This window comes from Entelurus aequoreus, linkage group LG14, assembly GCF_033978785.1.
Source record: "Entelurus aequoreus isolate RoL-2023_Sb linkage group LG14, RoL_Eaeq_v1.1, whole genome shotgun sequence".
NCBI lineage: Eukaryota > Metazoa > Chordata > Actinopteri > Syngnathiformes > Syngnathidae > Entelurus > Entelurus aequoreus.
The window spans coordinates 34,466,196-34,487,259 of NC_084744.1; the positions used below are offsets into that span (position 1 = coordinate 34,466,196).

General features: G+C 38.9%; 1 protein-coding gene across 5 annotated transcripts in view; it reads left to right on the forward strand.

Moving 5' to 3' along the window:
- The first annotated feature begins 6,118 nt into the window (after positions 1-6,118).
- LOC133664786 (E3 ubiquitin-protein ligase RNF31-like) overlaps positions 6,119-21,064 on the forward strand; it is an 80,267-nt gene continuing 65,321 nt past the window's right edge. Inside the window, exons 1-7 of one of the 5 annotated variants that reach the window (XM_062069691.1) lie at positions 6,119-6,242; positions 6,943-7,141; positions 8,970-9,116; positions 12,819-12,974; positions 13,177-13,233; positions 15,320-15,418; positions 16,930-17,080. In XM_062069691.1, coding sequence (XP_061925675.1) covers positions 6,944-7,141; positions 8,970-9,116; positions 12,819-12,974; positions 13,177-13,233; positions 15,320-15,418; positions 16,930-17,080 — 808 coding nt within the window. In that variant the 5' untranslated portion in view covers positions 6,119-6,242; position 6,943. Of the gene's footprint in view, positions 6,243-6,942; positions 7,142-8,969; positions 9,117-12,818; positions 12,975-13,176; positions 13,234-15,319; positions 15,419-15,460; positions 15,964-16,929; positions 17,081-21,064 lie in introns of those variants that run through there. The other 4 variants (XM_062069692.1, XM_062069693.1, XM_062069694.1 and 1 more) reach the window with 4 other exon arrangements.

Genomic DNA, 21,064 nt, shown 5'->3' on the forward strand with positions numbered 1-21,064 from the left:
AAGAAGACAGTCTGCCGTTTCCTTGAACTTGAGTTATCTCACCCTCTGAGAAGTTTACTAATGTTTTCCAAAGTTGTACACATTTTTAAAATAAATATTACATTTCTAAATTTCTGTCAACAAAGACTTGCATCAGCCTGCGACACATAGCCATTTTGATAGTAGGCTAAAATAGACACTTACATCATGTATTGTCTTCATTATAACATTTATATAAGACTTTTAAAGTCATTTTGATAGTAGGCTAATATAGACACTTCCATCATGTGTTGTCTTCATTATAACACTTATATAAGACTTTTAAAGTCATTTTGATAGTAGGCTAATATAGACACTTACATCATGTGTTGTCTTCATTATAACACTTATATAAGACTTTTAAAGTCATTTTGATAGTAGGCTAATATAGCTAATATAGACACTTCCATCATGTGTTGTCTTCATTATAACACTTATATAAGACTTTTAAAGTCATTTTGATAGTAGGCTAATATAGACACTTCCATCATGTGTTGTCTTCATTATAACACTTATATAAGACCTTTAAAGTCATTTTGATAGTAGGCTAATATAGACACTTCCATTATGTGTTGTCTTCATTATAACACTTATATAAGACTTTTAAAGTCATTTTGATAGTAGGCTAATATAGCTAATATAGACACTTCCATCATGTGTTGTCTTCATTATAACACTTATATAAGACTTTTAAAGTCATTTTGATAGTAGGCTAATATAGACACTTCCATCATGTGTTGTCTTCATTATAACACTTATATAAGACCTTTAAAGTCATTTTGATAGTAGGCTAATATAGACACTTCCATCATGTGTTGTCTTCATTATAACACTTATATAAGACCTTTAAAGTCATTTTGATAGTAGGCTAATATAGACACTTCCATCATGTGTTGTCTTCATTATAACACTTATATAAGACCTTTAAAGTCATTTTGATAGTAGGCTAATATAGACACTTCCATCATGTGTTGTCTTCATTATAACACTTATATAAGACCTTTAAAGTCATTTTGATAGTAGGCTAATATAGACACTTCCATCATGTGTTGTCTTCATTATAACACTTATATAAGACTTTTAAAGTCATTTTGATAGTAGGCTAATATAGCTAATATAGACACTTCCATCATGTGTTGTCTTCATTATAACACTTATATAAGACTTTTAAAGTCATTTTGATAGTAGGCTAATATAGACACTTCCATCATGTGTTGTCTTCATTATAACACTTATATAAGACCTTTAAAGTCATTTTGATAGTAGGCTAATATAGACACTTCCATCATGTGTTGCTTTCATTATAACACTTATATAAGACTTTTAAAGTCATTTTGATAGTAGGCTAATCTAGCTAATATAAAGACTTACATCATGTGTTGTCTTCATTATAACACTTATATACGACTTTTAAAGTCATTTTGATAGTAGGCTAATATAGCTAATATAGACACTTACATCATGTGTTGCCTTCATTATAACACTTATATAAGACTTTTAAAGTCATTTTGATAGTAGGCTAATATAGACACTTCCATCATGTGTTGTTTTCATTATAACACTTATATAAGACTTTTAAAGTCATTTTGATAGTAGGCTAATATAGCTAATATAGACACTTCCATCATGTGTTGTCTTCATTATAACACTTATATAAGACTTTTGAAGTCATTTTGATAGTAGGCTAATTTGGACACTTCCATCATGTGTTGTCTTCATTATAACACTTATATAAGACATTTAAAGTCATTTTGATAGTAGGCTAATATAGCTAATATAGACGCTTACATCATGTGTTGTCTTCATTATAACACTTATATAAGACCTTTAAAGTCATTTTGATAGTAGGCTAATATAGACACTTCCATCATGTGTTGTCTTCATTATAACACTTATATAAGACTTTTAAAGTCATTTTGGTAGTAGGCTAATATAGACACTTACATCATGTGTTGTCTTCATTATAACACTTATATAGGACCTTTAAAGTCATTTTGATAGTAGGCTAATATAGACACTTCCATCATGTGTTGTCTTCATTATAACACTTATATAAGACCTTTAAAGTCATTTTGATAGTAGGCTAATATAGACACTTCTATCATGTGTTGTCTTCATTATAACACTTATATAAGACTTTTAAAGTCATTTTGATAGTAGGCTAATATAGCTAATATAGACACTTCCATCATGTGTTGTCTTCATTATAACACTTATATAAGACTTTTAAAGTCATTTTGATAGTAGGCTAATATAGACACTTCCATCATGTGTTGTCTTCATTATAGCACTTATATAAGACCTTTAAAGTCATTTTGATAGTAGGCTAATATAGACACTTACATCATGTGTTGTCTTCATTATAACACTTATATACGACTTTTAAAGTCATTTTGATAGTAGGCTAATATAGCTAATATAGACACTTACATCATGTGTTGCCTTCATTATAACACTTATATAAGACTTTTAAAGTCATTTTGATAGTAGGCTAATATAACTAATATAGACACTTACATCATGTGTTGTCTTCATTATAACACTTATATAAGACTTTTAAAGTCATTTTGATAGTAGGCTAATATAGACACTTACATCATGTGTTGTCTTCATTATAACACTTATATAAGACTTTTAAAGTCATTTTGATAGTAGGCTAATATAGCTAATATAGACACTTACATCATGTGTTGTCTTCATTATAACACTTATGTAAGACGTTTAAAGTAATTTTGATAGTAGGCTAATATAGACACTTCCATCATGTGTTGTCTTCATTATAACACTTATATAAGACCTTTAAAGTCATTTTGATAGTAGGCTAATATAGCTAATATAGACACTTCCATCATGTGTTGTCTTCATTATAACACTTATATAAGACCTTTAAAGTCATTTTGATAGTAGGCTAATATAGACACTTCCATCATGTGTTGTCTTCATTATAACACTTATATAAGACTTTTAAAGTCATTTTGATAGTAGGCTAATATAGCTAATATAGACACTTCCATCATGTGTTGTCTTCATTATAACACTTATATAAGACCTTTAAAGTCATTTTGATAGTAGGCTAATATAGACACTTCCATCATGTGTTGTCTTCATTATAACACTTATATAAGACCTTTAAAGTCATTTTGATAGTAGGCTAATATAGACACTTACATCATGTGTTGCCTTCATTATAACACTTATATAAGACTTTTAAAGTCATTTTGATAGTAGGCTAATCTAGCTAATATAAAGACTTACATCATGTGTTGCCTTCATTATAACACTTATATACGACTTTTAAAGTCATTTTGATAGTAGGCTAATATAGCTAATATAGACACTTACATCATGTGTTGCCTTCATTATAACACTTATATAAGACTTTTAAAGTCATTTTGATAGTAGGCTAATATAGACACTTACATCATGTGTTGTCTTCATTATAACACTTATATAAGACTTTTAAAGTCATTTTGATAGTAGGCTAATATAGCTAATATAGACACTTCCATCATGTGTTGTCTTCATTATAACACTTATATAAGACTTTTAAAGTCATTTTGATAGTAGGCTAATCTAGCTAATATAAAGACTTACATCATGTGCTGTCTTCATTATAACACTTATATACGACTTTTAAAGTCATTTTGATAGTAGGCTAATCTAGCTAATATAGACACTTACATCATGTGTTGCCTTCATTATAACACTTATATAAGACTTTTAAAGTCATTTTGATAGTAGGCTAATATAGACACTTACATCATGTGTTGTCTTCATTATAACACTTATATAAGACCTTTAAAGTCATTTTGATAGTAGGCTAATATAGACACTTACATCATGTGTTGCCTTCATTATAACACTTATATAAGACTTTTAAAGTCATTTTGATAGTAGGCTAATCTAGCTAATATAAAGACTTACATCATGTGTTGCCTTCATTATAACACTTATATACGACTTTTAAAGTCATTTTGATAGTAGGCTAATATAGCTAATATAGACACTTACATCATGTGTTGCCTTCATTATAACACTTATATAAGACTTTTAAAGTCATTTTGATAGTAGGCTAATATAGACACTTACATCATGTGTTGTCTTCATTATAACACTTATATAAGACTTTTAAAGTCATTTTGATAGTAGGCTAATATAGCTAATATAGACACTTCCATCATGTGTTGTCTTCATTATAACACTTATATAAGACTTTTAAAGTCATTTTGATAGTAGGCTAATCTAGCTAATATAAAGACTTACATCATGTGTTGTCTTCATTATAACACTTATATACGACTTTTAAAGTCATTTTGATAGTAGGCTAATCTAGCTAATATAGACACTTACATCATGTGTTGCCTTCATTATAACACTTATATAAGACTTTTAAAGTCATTTTGATAGTAGGCTAATATAGACACTTACATCATGTGTTGTCTTCATTATAACACTTATATAAGACTTTTAAAGTCATTTTGATAGTAGGCTAATATAGCTAATATAGACACTTACATCATGTGTTGTCTTCATTATAACACTTATGTAAGACGTTTAAAGTAATTTTGATAGTAGGCTAATATAGCTAATATAGACACTTACATCATGTGTTGGAATGTTGATGTCTTGATTCTTTCTCCCTGAACTCTACAATTACAGATAGAAACCAGCAGTACGTTAAAAACCTGCTCATGGGCTTTAGATAACACGATTAAAATGAGGATTCTTGAAGACAATCACTTATTTTAAGACTTTGTGAACGCAATTATTTCAAAATGTTAGGATTAAACTACTTTCCATTTCATTTTGTCACTACCAAAATGTATAGTTCGAGCTAATTCAGATCATAACTAAGTAATGCTAGCAAACACATATTAGAAGAGTTGTACGCTCATAAAAACATAATATTTTGCATACAAACTGTAAAAGTTGACATAATTGAAGAGAATATGTGTCCGTTTTCAAAGGTATACGCGGATTTACAGACTTTGCAACAACATTTGTTTAAAAACTTAGTGCTACAGTAACTCACCACGCGGAAATGCAACGTCACTTCCTGGTCAGAAATGCAGGGGCGTGGCTTAAATCTCGTATCGGCCACGCCTCTAAAACTCTTGTGTGACGATTTTTGTATTTTTTTTTTTTTTTTTTTTTTTTTATAATAACGATTTTTGTATTTAAAATGAAACCCACAATAAATCTAGTGCTGTCAATCGATTACTATAAACGAACGATTAGTATTTGTAATTGATTAATTTAATTAATCGCTTTCTAATCTTACCAAAAAAGGACATGTTGTAGTGCGCCATCAAGTCCACTTGGTAGTGTTTGAACACTTTTCCCCAATATTGTGTTTTCTTTGCGACAATACACCTTTTGAATGATAAAATCCACCTTTACCACGTAATCTGTTAACATTAATTCCGTTATTGTGTGTCCTTTCTCCCCCAAAACTTTATTTCAGTAACATTATAATAGACATTTAACGATGAAAATAAAGACTACGATTTAATACATTAACAAAAATGTGCAGTACACAAACATTAAAGGAGAAAACTTGAAAAATCAAATAAAAATCGAATAAAAGTATCAAGCTACACATTAGGCTTTCTTTTATTGTGTCTGCCCAACTTCCGGTCTACTGCGTGTGACGTCACCAGGAAGCACAATCAACGGTAACCCTTCGCTCATTCTTAGATTAGCCTTTTTGTCCTTGTATTTTGCATCTTATCCTATTTTTGTATTATTTGTATTTGCTTTTATTCTCCTTCCTTGACCTTGTTAAAGACAATAATTGCTCAACCTGGTGGATGTTGAACATTGTTATGATGAAAGTGCCTTAGATTGTTGTGTACATTCTGAATATATGTTGGTTTGTACAATAAAAAACAAAACAATAAAAACCTTCTCTCATTCGCTCAAATTCGATTTAAAAATGTTGTTTTTTCCAACAGACGGCGAGCTAATTCTGTTTAAAATAAAATATATTCCAAGTTGAAACAGTACATTTGTCCCGCCGGTTAATATTTGCCGAGTTTCCTTGAACTCACCACGCCCCGTAAGGTGAGTAGCAGCAATAATGTGCGTACGTAATGTGCGTATGACGTCACGCTGCGATGCTGATGTTGCTGCGGCAGAGGAGTGCTGAGGAGCCGCCAATACAAAAGCCCCTCGACACGGACGACAGGACCGGCCTTTCTCCGCCGTGTTGCCGGCAAAAGGAGGTAGGAAAGCCGCGCTCACATGTGACGTTTTTGTGGCGGTTACAAGACGCCCCTTCTGCTCTTTTTCCTCCACTCGTAACATGCTAGCTTACGCAGGTGGACGTCACGTGACTGACGGCTCCAATCGTCTCAATCGGTTCAAAATGAAAATAAAAATATGAAATAATGTCATAATAAAAAATAAAAAAATTAACTTTTGTCATTTAGGTTTTATATCGTGTGCAAGCTCACCGTTTTTGACCTGATGACTTATGAGTAGGGTTGTCCAAAGTATGGCACGGCGGCCATTCTGGATCCACAGCTGGTTGTTACTGGTTCTAAAACTATCAGAATATATATTTGATTAAAAATACTATCAGTTGTTACACTGATAATTATATAACAGAGTTTGATTTCCTTTGAGGGCCGCATGGATTTACTTCATGGTATTATTACACAATTCATCTACAACAGACCTGGGCAGAATACGGCCCGCGGAGGAGCGATGTTCATATGTTGTTAATATTCAGTGTTTTGTTGTTCATAGTTAACATTGTAAATCCCACGTAAAAGAGGAGCGATGTTCATATGTTTTTAATATTCAGTGTTTTGTTGTTCATAGTTAACATTGTAAATCCCACGTAAAAGAGGAGCGATGCATGTATGTATTTATGAATATATGTATATATCCATCCATCCATTTTCCACTAAATGTGTGCAGGATGCCCTCGCTATCGGAGCAGCTGCGTGAGGCGCGCAGCCAGGCAGAGGTGTGCCTGTACTCGGGCAGCAGGGTGCTGGAGGTGCGTGCAGGGGTGATGGCAATGGCTCTGCTGCCCTTACCGCCCTGCTCCAAATACCTGCACATCGCTGCAGAGAGCATGGTGGTCCACAACAGCTTTGGCAGCAACAGGAAGGAGGTAAGTCACGTCTTATCGTCGGATGACGCACAATGGGCACAAATACCATACCATTCTTTCCGGGCTATTGAGCGCAGCAATATACAAGCCACACCCACTACATTTTGTTAAGAAATTTAAATATTTTTTACATATATTAGCCGCACCGGACTATAAGCCACAGATACATAACGCTGCGAAATATTTAGTAAATGTGTATTTTCACACCTTAATGGTTTACAAACAGTGTCTGTAACAGGGCAGTAAAACGGCTGATCAAACAAAACACAATCAGCAAAACAGACTCAATAGCTCCACTGTGATGTTTTGGTGAATTTACGGAGGAAGTGAAACAACACAAAAAGAATGCAAGTTAATAATACTAACACAGACACTTTTAAACCTGTTAGCATGTTAGCTCATGTTAACGACTTTATTTTGACTGTATTACTATAGCACGTACAAATGTGCATGCAAACACTCCTACAGACATCACACATGGGACGCTTTGGTAAGTAAGAATTGTTGTAGTTATATTGTAAAACTTACAAACATTGCTTGGAGTGATTTGTTAGCATATGAGCTAATGCTAACGACGCTAGCTTGATTACATGTACAAATATGCATGAAAACACTCCTACAGAAATCACACATGGGACACTTTGGTAAGTAAGAATTGTTGTAGTTATATTGTAAAACTTACAAACCTTGCTTGGAGCGATTTTTTAGCACATTAGCTAATGCTAACAACGCTAGCTTGGTTATGTTAGGATAGCACGTACGAATATGTAGAAAACACTCCTACAGACATCACACATGGGACACTTTAGTCAGTAAGAATTGTTGTAGTTATATTGTAAAACTTACAAACGTTGCTTGGAGTGATTTGTTAGCATATTAGCTAATGCTAACGACGCTAGCTTGGTTATGTTAGGATAGCACGTACGAATATGTAGAAAACACTCCTACAGACATCACACATGGGACACTTTATTCAGTAAAAACTGTTGTAGTTATATTGTAAAACTTACAAACCTTGTCTGGGGTGATTTGTTAGCACATTAGCTAATGCTAACGATGCTAGCTTGATTACATGACAATAGCACGTACAAATATGCATGCAAACACTCCTACAGACATCACACATGGGACACTTTAGTCAGTAAGAATTGTTGTAGTTATATTGTAAAACTTACAAACGTAGGCTTGGAGTGATTTGTTAGCACATTAGCTAATGCTAACGATGCTAGCTTGATTACATGACAATAGCACGTACAAATATGCATGCAAACACTCCTACAGACATCACACATGGGACACTTTAGTCAGTAAGAACTGTTGTAGTTATATTGTAAAACTTACAAACCTTGCTTGGAGTAATTTGTTAGCATATTAGCTAATGCTAACGACGTTAGCGTCATTACACTAGGAAATGCATGAAAACACGCCTCCAGACATCACACACAGAATTGTTTTAGTCATATTGTAAAACTTAACAACGCTGCTGGTGATGAATGAGGAATCCTTTCGAGCAGAAACGCTATGGACGGTTGTAGTTCGGGTTCAGGGCTCGAAACAGGAAGTAGCACCGGCAGAGAGCGAACTCGTCCAAAAGATGGCGCTGTAGCACAATCAATAACACACCTTTTCAGTGTCTCTGTCGGTGTAATGTGAAAATTTGTTGACTATAAAAAAAAATCTATAAATTAGCCGCAGGGTCCAAAGCGTGGGAAAAAAGTAGTGTCTTCTTGTCGGTAATTTACGCTATTTTCTCTGTCTACGGTTTCTGAATATTTGATTGCAACTTTTAATGTGAAAGTCTTTGGCTGGTTTCCTGCCTCGTCCTCAGACGCTGGCCTCTCTGCAGCGCTTGTCCACGGCCTTGAACATCCTGGAGAAGTACGGCTGCAACCTGACCAACCCCAACAGACCCAAGTACTGGAGGACCGTCAAGCACAACAACCCCGTCTTCAGAGCCACCGTGGACGCCATCCAGGTGAGCACCTGCCAGCACAGGTGTGGACTTCTTCTTTTTTTGACTCATTCCCTGGTGTTGGTCCTCAGGGTACTACATCTTCTATCTATATGTCAATAATCACATTCACCTGTCTGTCTGTGTGTCAATCTGTGTGTGTGTGTGTGTAATCACATTCACCTGTCTGTGTGTCTGTATGTCAATCTGTGTGTGTGTAATCACATTCACCTGTCTGTCTGTCTGTCAATCTGTGTGTGTGTAATCACATTCACCTGTCTGTGTGTGCGTGTATGTCAATCTGTGTGTGTGTAATCACATTCACCTGTCTGTGTGTGCGTGTATGTCAATCTGTGTGTGTGTAATCACATTCACCTGTCTGTCTGTGTGTCAATCTGTGTGTGTGTAATCACATTCACCTGTCTGTGTGTGCGTGTATGTCAATCTGTGTGTGTGTAATCACATTCACCTGTCTGTCTGTGTGTCTGTATGTCAATCTGTGTGTGTGTAATCACATTCACCTGTCTGTGTGTGCGTGTATGTCAATCTGTGTGTGTGTAATCACATTCACCTGTCTGTGTGTCTGTATGTCAATCTGTGTGTGTGTAATCACATTCACCTGTCTGTCTGTCAATCTGTGTGTGTGTAATCACATTCACCTGTCTGTCTTTATGTCAATCTGTGTGTGTGTAATCACATTCACCTGTCTGTCTGTGTGTCTGTATGTCAATCTGTGTGTGTGTAATCACATTCACCTGTCTGTGTGTGCGTGTATGTCAATCTGTGTGTGTGTAATCACATTCACCTGTCTGTGTGTCTGTATGTCAATCTGTGTGTGTGTAATCACATTCACCTGTCTGTCTGTGTGTCAATCTGTGTGTGTGTAATCACATTCACCTGTCTGTGTGTGCGTGTATGTCAATCTGTGTGTGTGTAATCACATTCACCTGTCTGTCTGTGTGTCTGTATGTCAATCTGTGTGTGTGTAATCACATTCACCTGTCTGTGTGTGCGTGTATGTCAATCTGTGTGTGTGTAATCACATTCACCTGTCTGTGTGTCTGTATGTCAATCTGTGTGTGTGTAATCACATTCACCTGTCTGTCTGTCTGTCAATCTGTGTGTGTGTAATCACATTCACCTGTCTGTCTTTATGTCAATCTGTGTGTGTGTAATCACATTCACCTGTCTGTCTGTGTGTCTGTATGTCAATCTGTGTGTGTGTGTGTAATCACATTCACCTGTCTGTGTGTCTGTATGTCAATCTGTGTGTGTAATCACATTCACCTGTCTGTGTGTGTCTATGTCAATCTCTGTGTGTGTAATCACATTCACCTGTCTGTGTGTGTCTGTATGTCAATCTGTGTGTGTAATCACATTCACCTGTCTGTGTGTGTCTATGTCAATCTGTGTGTGTGTAATCACATTCACCTGTCTGTGTGTGTCTGTATGTCAATATGTGTGTGTGTGTGTAATCACATTCACCTGTCTGTGTGTCTGTATGTCAATCTGTGTGTGTAATCACATTCACCTGTCTGTGTGTGTGTGTATGTCAATCTGTGTGTGTGTAATCACATTCACCTGTCTGTCTTTATGTCAATCTGTGTGTGTGTAATCACATTCACTTGTCTGTCTGTGTGTCTGTATGTCAATCTGTGTGTGTAATCACATTCACCTGTCTGTGTGTGTCTGTATGTCAATCTGTGTTTGTGTGTAATCACATTCACCTGTCTGTGTGTCTGTATGTCAATCTGTGTGTGTAATCACATTCACCTGTCTGTGTGTGTCTGTATGTCAATCTGTGTGTGTGTAATCACATTCACCTGTCTGTCTGTATGTCAATCTGTGTGTGTGTAATCACATTCACCTGTCTGTCTGTGTGTCTGTATGTCAATCTGTGTGTGTGTGTGTAATCACATTCACCTGTCTGTGTGTGTGTGTGTATGTCAATCTGTGTGTGTGTAATCACATTCACATGTCTGTCTGTATGTCAATCTGTGTGTGTGTAATCACATTCACCTGTCTGTCTGTGTGTCTGTATGTCAATCTGTGTGTGTGTGTGTAATCACATTCACCTGTCTGTGTGTGTGTGTATGTCAATCTGTGTGTGTGTAATCACATTCACATGTCTGTCTGTATGTCAATCTGTGTGTGTGTAATCACATTCACCTGTCTGTGTGTGTGTCTGTATGTCAATCTGTGTGTGTGTGTGTGTAATCACATTCACCTGTCTGTGTGTGTCTGTATGTCAATCTGTGTGTGTGTAATCACATTCACCTGTCTGTGTGTGTGTGTATGTCAATCTGTCTGTGTGTGTGTATGTCAATCTGTGTGTGTGTGTGTGTGTGTGTAATCCCATTCACCTGTCTGTGTGTGTCTGTATGAAAATCTATGTGTGTGTAATCCCATTCACCTGTCTGTGTGTGTCTGTATGTGTATGTCAGTCTGTGTGTGTGTGTAATCCCATTCACCTGTCTGTGTGTGTCTGTATGTCAATCTGTGTGTGCGTGTAATCACATTCACCTGTCTGTGTGTGTCTGTATGTCAGTCTGTGTGTGTGTGTAATCACATTCACCTGTCTGTGTGTGTCTGTATGTCAATATGTGTGTGTAATCCCATTCACCTGTCTGTGTGTGTCTGTATGTCAATCTGTGTGTGTGTGTGTGTGTGTGTGTGTGTGTGTGTGTGTGTGTGTGTAATCCCATTCACCTGTCTGTGTGTGCCTGTATGTCAATCTGTGTGTGTAATCCCATTCACCTGTCTGTGTGTGTGTGTGTGTGTGTGTGTGTGTGTGTGTGTGTGTGTGTGTGTGTGTGTGTGTGTGTGTGTGTGTGTGTGTGTAATCCCATTCACCTGTCTGTATGTGTGTGTATGTCAGTGTGTGTGTGTAAAATCCCATTCGCCTGTCTGTATGTGTGTGTGTGTGTCAATCTGTGTGTGTGTGTGTGTGTGTGTGTGTGTGTGTGTGTGTGTGTGTGTGTGTGTGTGTGTGTGTGTGTGTGTGTGTGTGTGTGTGTGTGTGTGTGTGTAAAATCCCATTCACCTGTCTGTGTGTGTCTGTATGTCAATCTGTGTGTGGTATTAAAATAAATGTGTGTGCTTATTTAGATTTGTTTGAGATTTAAATAAATGTGTGTCTGTATTAAGATTTGTGTGTGTGATTTTAAAAATGTGTCCATATTTAGATTTGTGTGTGAGATGTAAATACATGTGTGTCCATATTTAAATTTGTGTTTGTGATTGAAAAATGTCTTTATTTAGATTTGTGTGTGCTCTTAAAAAAAAATGTGTGTCCGTATTTAGATTTGTTTGTGATTTAAAAAAGTGTGTTTTTGTTTAGATTTGTATGTGTGATTTAAAAGGTGTCTGAATTTAGATTTGTGTGTGTGATTAAAATAATGTCTGTAATCACATTTGTGTAAACGAGAACATTACATTTTGTGTGTTGAGCGTGTAAACAGACGTCCCAACAATGACATCTAGTGGACAATGTGAGTGAATCACATCAATGACCCTTGAAGGTACTTAGAAATAACAGCACAGCATGTATTTGTATGACACAAACCAAACAACCATCCCTAGTCATGGTGTAAAAACATTTTTATTTTTTTTTACGCACACAAATGAAAATACGGACACACAAATGAAAACACACACTCAAGCATGCTAACAGTACCAAGTTCTATGAGTCTAAGGTGGTGTTGTGGTGGTGCGTGTCCCCCCCAGGGGGGGCGGGCCGTCCTGGGTCTCTATGGTTACTCCAATCAGCAGCCAGACGGCCTCAGCTTCCCCGATGACATCACCGACCCCGACGTGGGCCGAGTGGCCGCCGTGGCCGTGGAGGTTATGAGTCTCAGGATGGAGCTGGAAATGCTCATCAAGGTGCGCCCCACAAAGTCTTAGTACTGTAAGTGGCTTTGGACGTGGTCACGTTGCCAATTGCTAATCAGCACTTAGCGTCAAGCTAACCCGGTGGTGGAGAAGTGGAGCCTTACTTTACATTTCAGTCCCTAGTTTGACTGAGTCGGCTCTCAGTGCTGCTGGAGTGACAATATGTCATGAAGGATTTCTGATTGGTTTTCAGGAGACTCACCAGCATCCAGAATTCTACGAGAGGGTCATCCCGACGCTGAGACACAAGGTGCTTGGTTTTTTGTACTATGTACTGTAAATATACATCAGAATCAGAATCAGAAGAGTTTTTATTGCCATTGTTTGAGAACGGGTTCAGAGACTAGGAATAGTTCTTGGTGCAACATAGAACATAGAACACCGATTTGGTAATAACATGAGCTGTAACTGAGCTATCGGATCTTGTTATTGTTCATGTGCCTGATGGCCGAGGGGAAAAAACTGTTCAGGTGGCAGGAGGTGTGGGTCTGGATGGACCGTAGTCTCCTGCCTGAGGGGAGAGGGGAGAATAGTGTGTGTCCAGGGTGAGAAGAGTCAGCTGTGATCCGACCCACACGCCTCCTGGTCCTGGAGGAGAACAGGTCCTGGAGGGATGGGAGCTTGCAGCCAATCACCTTCTCAGCAGCACGTACCATGCGCTGCAGTCCATGCTTATCCTGGACTGTGAACCACACGGTGATGGAGGAGGTCAGGATGGACTCGATGGTGGCTGAGTAAAACTGCACCAGCATCTCGGTCGGCACCTTAAGTTTCCTCAGCTGCCGCAGGAAGTACATCCTCTGCTGGGTCTTCTTAAAGAGGGAGCTGATGGTCGGCTCCCACTTGAGGTCCTGGGTGATGGTGGTGCCCAAGAAACGGAAGGAGTCCACAATGGAGACGGGGGTGGGAGAGTCAATCAGGGTGAGGGGGGATGGTGGGGCTGTGACTTTCCTGAAGTCCACGATCATCTCCACTGTTTTCTGGGCGTTCAGCTCCAGGTTGTTGAGGCTGCACCAGGACGCCAGCCGGTCCACCTCTCTCCTGTAGAGAGGTGGGCCGGGAGGGTGGTGTCGTCCGCAAACTTGAGCAGTTTTACGGACTGGTGACTGCTGGAGGTGCAGCAGTTTGTGTCAGGTTCAAACACTGATGACATCTATTAAACAAGAAAAGAGGCAAAGAATTAAACAGAGACAGAATTCAATTAGGACTCAATATATTGAGGAGAGTCGCCCGGACATTGTACCCTTCTACAATCTCCAGCGCGCTCCGCCAAAAGATTGTATGCCTCCTTCTTTTATTTTGGACCCTCCCCGACCCCATGGCCACGACTGTTTCCAAAGGACAAAGGTCGCAAAAAGTTCACAGAAAAAGTCGTAAACTATTCACAGAAAAGGTCAGTTCAAAAAGAGTTGGTAAAATAGTTCAAAAAGAGGTCCATAAAATACCGTATTTCCTTGAATCGCCGCCGGGAATATAGTATTCGCCTGCCTAGAATTACAACCGGGTCAAACTCGTTTCGCAAAATAATTAGCGCATGCTTGGCACTTCCGCCGGGTCAAATACGAGTCATTAAATGACTTCCGCCTCCTGGTGGTAGAGGGCGCTAGTGATCCTTCTTGCGACTGCTGGTACTGCAGAAGACTGGTGCTGCAGAAGAAGACAACACACGGCAAGAGTGAGCAGCCATTGTTTGCTTGCACTTTTACCATGGAGGATTACATATCTAAAATAAAACAGTTTTCTAAACTGGACTTTCAATCGAAGCAGGAGGTAATACTTAAAGGAAGATCTCCATCGAGACAGAGAGACTTTTAAAACTGAAGAAAGATAAGGAAGACTTCTATAGGAGCTGCGCATGGACTCATTTATACCTAAAGGTGAGACCATAATAACGTTTTTTTTATTAAATGTGATTTTCATGATAAGGTAAGCGCCGGATTGAGAAGAGGTTTTAAAATAATTAGCGCATGCTTGCCAATCCCGCATGCTTTTGGTAAACGCAGGAGTGAGAAGAGGTTTTAAATTAATTAGCGCCCCGGCGGCTATTCAAAGAAATACGGTACTTCAAAAAGAGTTCGTCTGGAAATTGGGCAGATCCTGTCGTCTCTCCGCTTTGAAGTCCTTGGGCCGGAACAACATCCTTCTGTTGATTACCATACATGAGAGAAAACCGAAAACCCTTCATGTGGCTCCCCCCCTTACACGGTGGAGTTTTACCAGCATTCTTCTTGGTAGGTTTCAAAGACAGCTTTTGTCTTCTTACTTGACAGAACTCAATGTAACACAAAGGTTTTTGTCATAATTCAGAAACAATTATTCTAACAGTTTGTATACAGGGAGAAGAGCCAGGGGGAGAGTACACAGCCCTGAGGAGTACCAGTGTTCGTGGTTCCACTGTCCGCGACAATCTTCCCCAGCCGCACGTGCTGTCTTCGGTCTGTCAGGAAGTCATTGATCCAACTGCAGAGCTGAGCTGGTAGAGCTTGTTTCGTAGCAGTCCAGGGAGTATGGTGTTGAAGGCAGAGCCGAAGTCCACAAACAGGATCCTAGCGTAGGTTCCTGGGGAGTCTAGATGCTCCAGGATGAAGTGGAGGGCCAGGTTCACTGCATCATCCACAGACCTGTTGGCTCTGTAGGCGAACTGCAGTGAGGGGGGCGGTGATGTCCTTGAGGTGGGGCAGCACCAAGCGCTCAAAGGACTTCATGACCACAGACGTCAGCGCAACCGGCCTGTAGTCATTAAGTCCTGTGGTCCGTGCTTTCTTGGGGACAGGGACAATGGTGGAGGTCTTAAAGCAGGACGGCACGCGGCATAGCTCCAGAGAGGTGTTAAAAAATGTCAGTGAAGACAGGAGCCAGTTGATCCGCACAGTGTCTGAGAGTGGAGGGGGAGACACCATCCGGACCGGGGGCCTTCCGCGTATTCAGCTTCAAGAACTGCCGGCGTACATCCTCCTCTCGGATGGAGAGGGCCTTTAAAGTCCTGTGATGTCCTTGGAGTCCTGTGATGTCCTTGGAGTCCTTTTAAGTCCTTTAATGACTAGCATTCTAATGTTAGCATGCTAGCATTTTAGCTAATGTATTGGTTTAAACGTCAACATAATGATCCTTGATACCATGCGCCGTTTTAGAAGTATGCTAACTTTTTCCTATGCTATCATGCTAAAATTAGCATGCTAGCGTTTTATGCTAGCATTTTAGCTAATTGATTCATTTTTAAACTTCAAAATCAAGGCTTTTTGATACTTGGTGCCATCTTAAAATGTGTTTACTTTCCCTATGTCATCATGCTAACATTAGCATGCTAATGTTAGCATGCTGGCATTTGAGCTCATTTGGATGATTTCAATGTAGAATTGGAGTATTTTGAGCCTTGCCGACATCTTGCAAGAATGCTAACTGTTCTCACTATAAGAAGCTAACACTAGCATGCTAGCATTTTAGCTCATTTGGATCATTTCAATGTAGAATTGGAGTATTTTGAGCCTTGCCTACATCTTGCAAGTATGCTAACTGTTCTCACTATAAGAAGCTAACATTAGCATGCTAATGTTAGGATGCTAGCATTTGAGCTCATTTGGATGATTTCAATGTAGAATTGGAGTATTTTGAGACTTTCCGACATCTTGCAAGTATGCTAACTGTTCTCACTATAAGAAGCTAACATTAGCATGCTAGCATTTGAGCTCATTTGGAGGATTTCAATGTAGAATTGGAGTATTTTGAGCCTTGCCGACATCTTGCAAGTATGCTAACTGTTCTCACTATAAGAAGCTAACATTAGCATGCTAACATTAGCATGCTAGCATTTGAGCTCATTTGGAGGATTTCAATGTAGAATTGGAGTATTTTGAGACTCTTGCAAGTGTGCTAACTGTTGTCACTGTAAGAGGCTAACGTTAGCATGCTAGCATGACATAAGTAATGTGTGTGTGTGTGTGTGCAGGAAGTGGGTCTGAACACGGACGCTGTGGTGGACACCTCGTCTCTCCACTGTGTCCCTCAGAGCAAGTCACTGGTCTTCCCTCTGCAGCGTGTTAGCTCCTTCTCCCACCATCACAGTCTCACACACACCTCTCCCTCCCACACACACCCAGGTGTGATATCATGTGCGATACAAGCAGTCCTGCACGGTCTTTTTACTTGTGTGTGATATCATGTGTGATACAAGCAGTCCTGCAGTGTGTTTACTTGTGAGATATCATGTGTGATACAAGCAGTCCTGCACTGTCTTTTTACTTGTGTGTGATATCATGTGTGATACAAGCAGTCCTATAGTGTGTTTACTTGTGTTTGATATCATGTGTGATACAAGCAGTCCTGCACGGTCTTTTTACTTGTGTGTGATATCATGTGTGATACAATTAGTCCTGCACTGTCTTTTTACTTGTGTGTGATATCATGTGTGATACAAGCAGTCCTGCACTGTCTTTTTACTTGTGTGTGATATCATGTGTGATACAAGCAGTCCTATAGTGTGTTTACTTGTGTTTGATATCATGTGTGATACAAGCAGTCCTGCACGGTCTTTTTACTTGTGTGTGATATCATGAGTGATACAAGCAGTCCTGCACTGTCTTTTTACTTGTGTGTGATATCATGTGTGATACAAGCAGTCCTATAGTGTGTTTACTTGTGTTTGATATCATGTGAGATACAAGCAGTCCTGTACGGTCTTTTGACTTGTTTGTGATATCATGTGTGATACAAGCAGTCCTGCACGGTCTTTTTACTTGTGTGTGATATCATGTGTGATACAAGCAGTCCTGCACTGTCTTTTTACTTGTGTGTGATATCATGTGTGATACACGCGGTCCTATAGTGTGTTTACTTGTGTTTGATATCATGTGTGATACAAGCAGTCCTGCACGGTCTTTTTACTTGTGTGATACAAGCAGTCCTGCACGGTCTTTTTACTTGTGTGTGATATCATGTGTGATACAAGCAGTCCTTTAGTGTGTTTACTTGTGTATGATATCATGTGTGATACAAGCAGTCCTATAGTGTGTTTACTTGTGTGTGATATCATGTGTGATACAAGTAGTCATATAGTGTGTTTACTTGTGTGTGATATCATGTGTGATACAAGCAGTCCTGCATTGTTTAATTCTGTGTGATATCATATGCGATATAAGCAGTCTTGCAGTGTTTTTACTTGTGTGTGATATCATGTGTGATACAAGCAGTCCTATAGTGTGTTTACTTGTGTGTGATATCATGTGCGATACAAGCAGTCCTGCATTGTTTAATTCTGTGTGATATCATATGCGATATAAGCAGTCTTGCAGTGTTTTTACTTGTGTGTGATATCATGTGTGATACAAGCAGTCCTATGGTGTGTTTACTTGTGTGTGATATCATGTGTGATACAAGCAGTCCTGCACTGTCTTTTTACTTGTGTGTGATATCATGTGTGATACAAGCAGTCCTATAGTGTGTTTACTTGTGTGTGATATCATGTGTGATACAAGCAGTCCTATAGTGTGTTTACTTGTGTGTGATATCATGTGTGATACAAGTAGTCCTATAGTGTGTTTACTTGTGTGTGATATCATGTGTGATACAAGCAGTCCTGCATTGTTTAATTCTGTGTGATATCATATGCGATATAAGCAGTCTTGCAGTGTTTTTACTTGTGTGTGATATCATGTGTGATACAAGCAGTCCTATGGTGTGTTTACTTGTGTGTGATATCATGTGTGATACAAGCAGTCCTGCCGTGTTTAATTCTGTGTGATATCATATGCGATACAAGCAGTCCTGCAGTGTGTTTACTTGTGTGTGATACAAACAGTCCTATAGTGTGTTTAATTGTGTGTGATATCATGTGTTATACAAGCAGTCCTATAGTGTGTTTACTTGTGTTTGATATCATGTGTGATACAAGCAGTCCTGCACGGTCTTTTTACTTGTGTGTGATACAAGCAGTCCTGCACTGTCTTTTTACTTGTGTGTGATATCATGTGTGATACAAGCAGTCCTTTAGTGTGTTTACTTGTGTGTGATATCATGTGTGATACAAGCAGTCCTATTGTGTGTTTACTTGTGTGTGATATCATGTGTGACACAAGTAGTCCTATAGTGTGTTTACTTGTGTGTGATATGTGTGATACAAGCAGTCCTGCATTGTTTAATTCTGTGTGATATCATATGCGATATAAGCAGTCATGCAGTGTTTTTACTTGTGTGTGATATCATGTGTGATACAAGCAGTCCTATGGTGTGTTTACTTGTGTGTGATATCATGTGTGATACAAGCAGTCCTGCCGTGTTTAATTCTGTGTGATATCATATGCGATACAAGCAGTCCTGCAGTGTGTTTACTTGTGTGTGATACAAACAGTCCTATAGTGTGTTTAATTGTGTGTGATATCATGTGTGATACAAGCAGTCCTTTAGTGTGTTTACTTGTGTGTGATATCATGTGTGATACAAGCAGTCCTATAGTGTGTTTACTTGTGTGTGATATCATGTGTGACACAAGTAGTCCTATAGTGTGTTTACTTGTGTGTGATATCATGTGTGATACAAGCAGTCCTGCATTGTTTAATTCTGTGTGATATCATATGCGATATAAGCAGTCTTGCAGTGTTTTTACTTGTGTGTGATATCATGTGTGATACAAGCAATCCTATCAATCAATCAATCAATCAATGTTTATTTATATAGCCCTAAATCACAAGTGTCTCAAAGGGCTGTACAAGCCACAACGACATCCTCGGTGTCGAGTGGGTCTGACATAATATTGTGAAAGTCCAACACATCAGCGAAAGTCCAGTCCATGGTGGGGCCAGCGGGAACCATCCCGAGCGGAGACGGGTCAGCAGCGTAGAGATGTCCCCATCTGATGGACAGGCTAGCGGTCCACCCCGGAGCAGAGTAGAAAAGAAAAGAAAAGAAACGGCAGATCAACTGGTCTAAAAAGGGAGTCTATTTAAAGGCTAGAGTATACAAATGAGTTTTAAGATGAGACTTAAATGCTTCTACTGTGGTAGCATCTCTAACTTTTACCGGGAGGGCATTCCATAGTATTGGAGCCCGAATAGAAAACGCTCTATAGCCCGCAGACTTTTTTTGGGCTCTGGGAATCACTAATAAGCCGGAGTTCTTTGAACGCAGATTTCTTGCCGGGACATATGGTACAATACAATCGGCAAGATAGGCAGGAGCTTGACCGTGTAGTATTTTATACGTAAGTAGTAAAACCTTAAAGTCGCATCTTAGGTTCACAGGAAGCCAGTGCAGGTGAGCCAGTATAGGCGTAATATGATCAAACTTTCTTGTTTTTGTCAAAAGTCTAGCAGCCGCATTTTGTACCATCTGTAATCTTTTAATGCTAGACATAGGGAGGCCCGAAAATAAAACGTTACAGTAATCGAGACGAGATGTAACGAACGCATGAATAATGATCTCAGCATCGCTAGTGGACAAAATGGAACAAATTTTTGCGATATTACGGAGATGAAAGAAGGCCGTTTTAGTAACACTCTTAAAGTGTGACTCAAACGAGAGAGTTGTTTTAGTAACACTCTTAATGTGTGACTCAAACGAGAGAGTTGGGTCGAAGATAATACCCAGATTCTTTACCGAGTCGCCTTGTTTAATTGTTTGGTTGTCAAATGTTAAGGTGGTATTATTAAATAGATGTCGGTGTTGAGCAGGACCGATAATCAGCATTTCCGTTTTCTTAGCGTTGAGTTGCAAAAAGTTAGCGGACATCCATTGTTTAATTTCATTAAGACACGCCTCCAGCTGACTACAATCCGGCGTGTTGGTCAGCTTTAGGGGCATGTAGAGTTGAGTGTCATCAGCATAACAGTGAAAGCTAACACCGTATTTGCGTATAATGTCACCTAGCGGCAGCATGTAAATACTAAAGAGTGCAGGGCCAAGAACCGAACCCTGGGGAACTCCGCACGTTACCTTAACATAGTCCGAGGTCACATTGTTATGGGAGACGCACTGCATCCTGTCAGTAAGATAAGAGTTAAACCAAGACAAGGCTAAGTCTGACATCCCAATACGCGTTTTGATACGCTCTAATAAAATATTATGATCAACAGTATCGAAAGCGGCGCTAA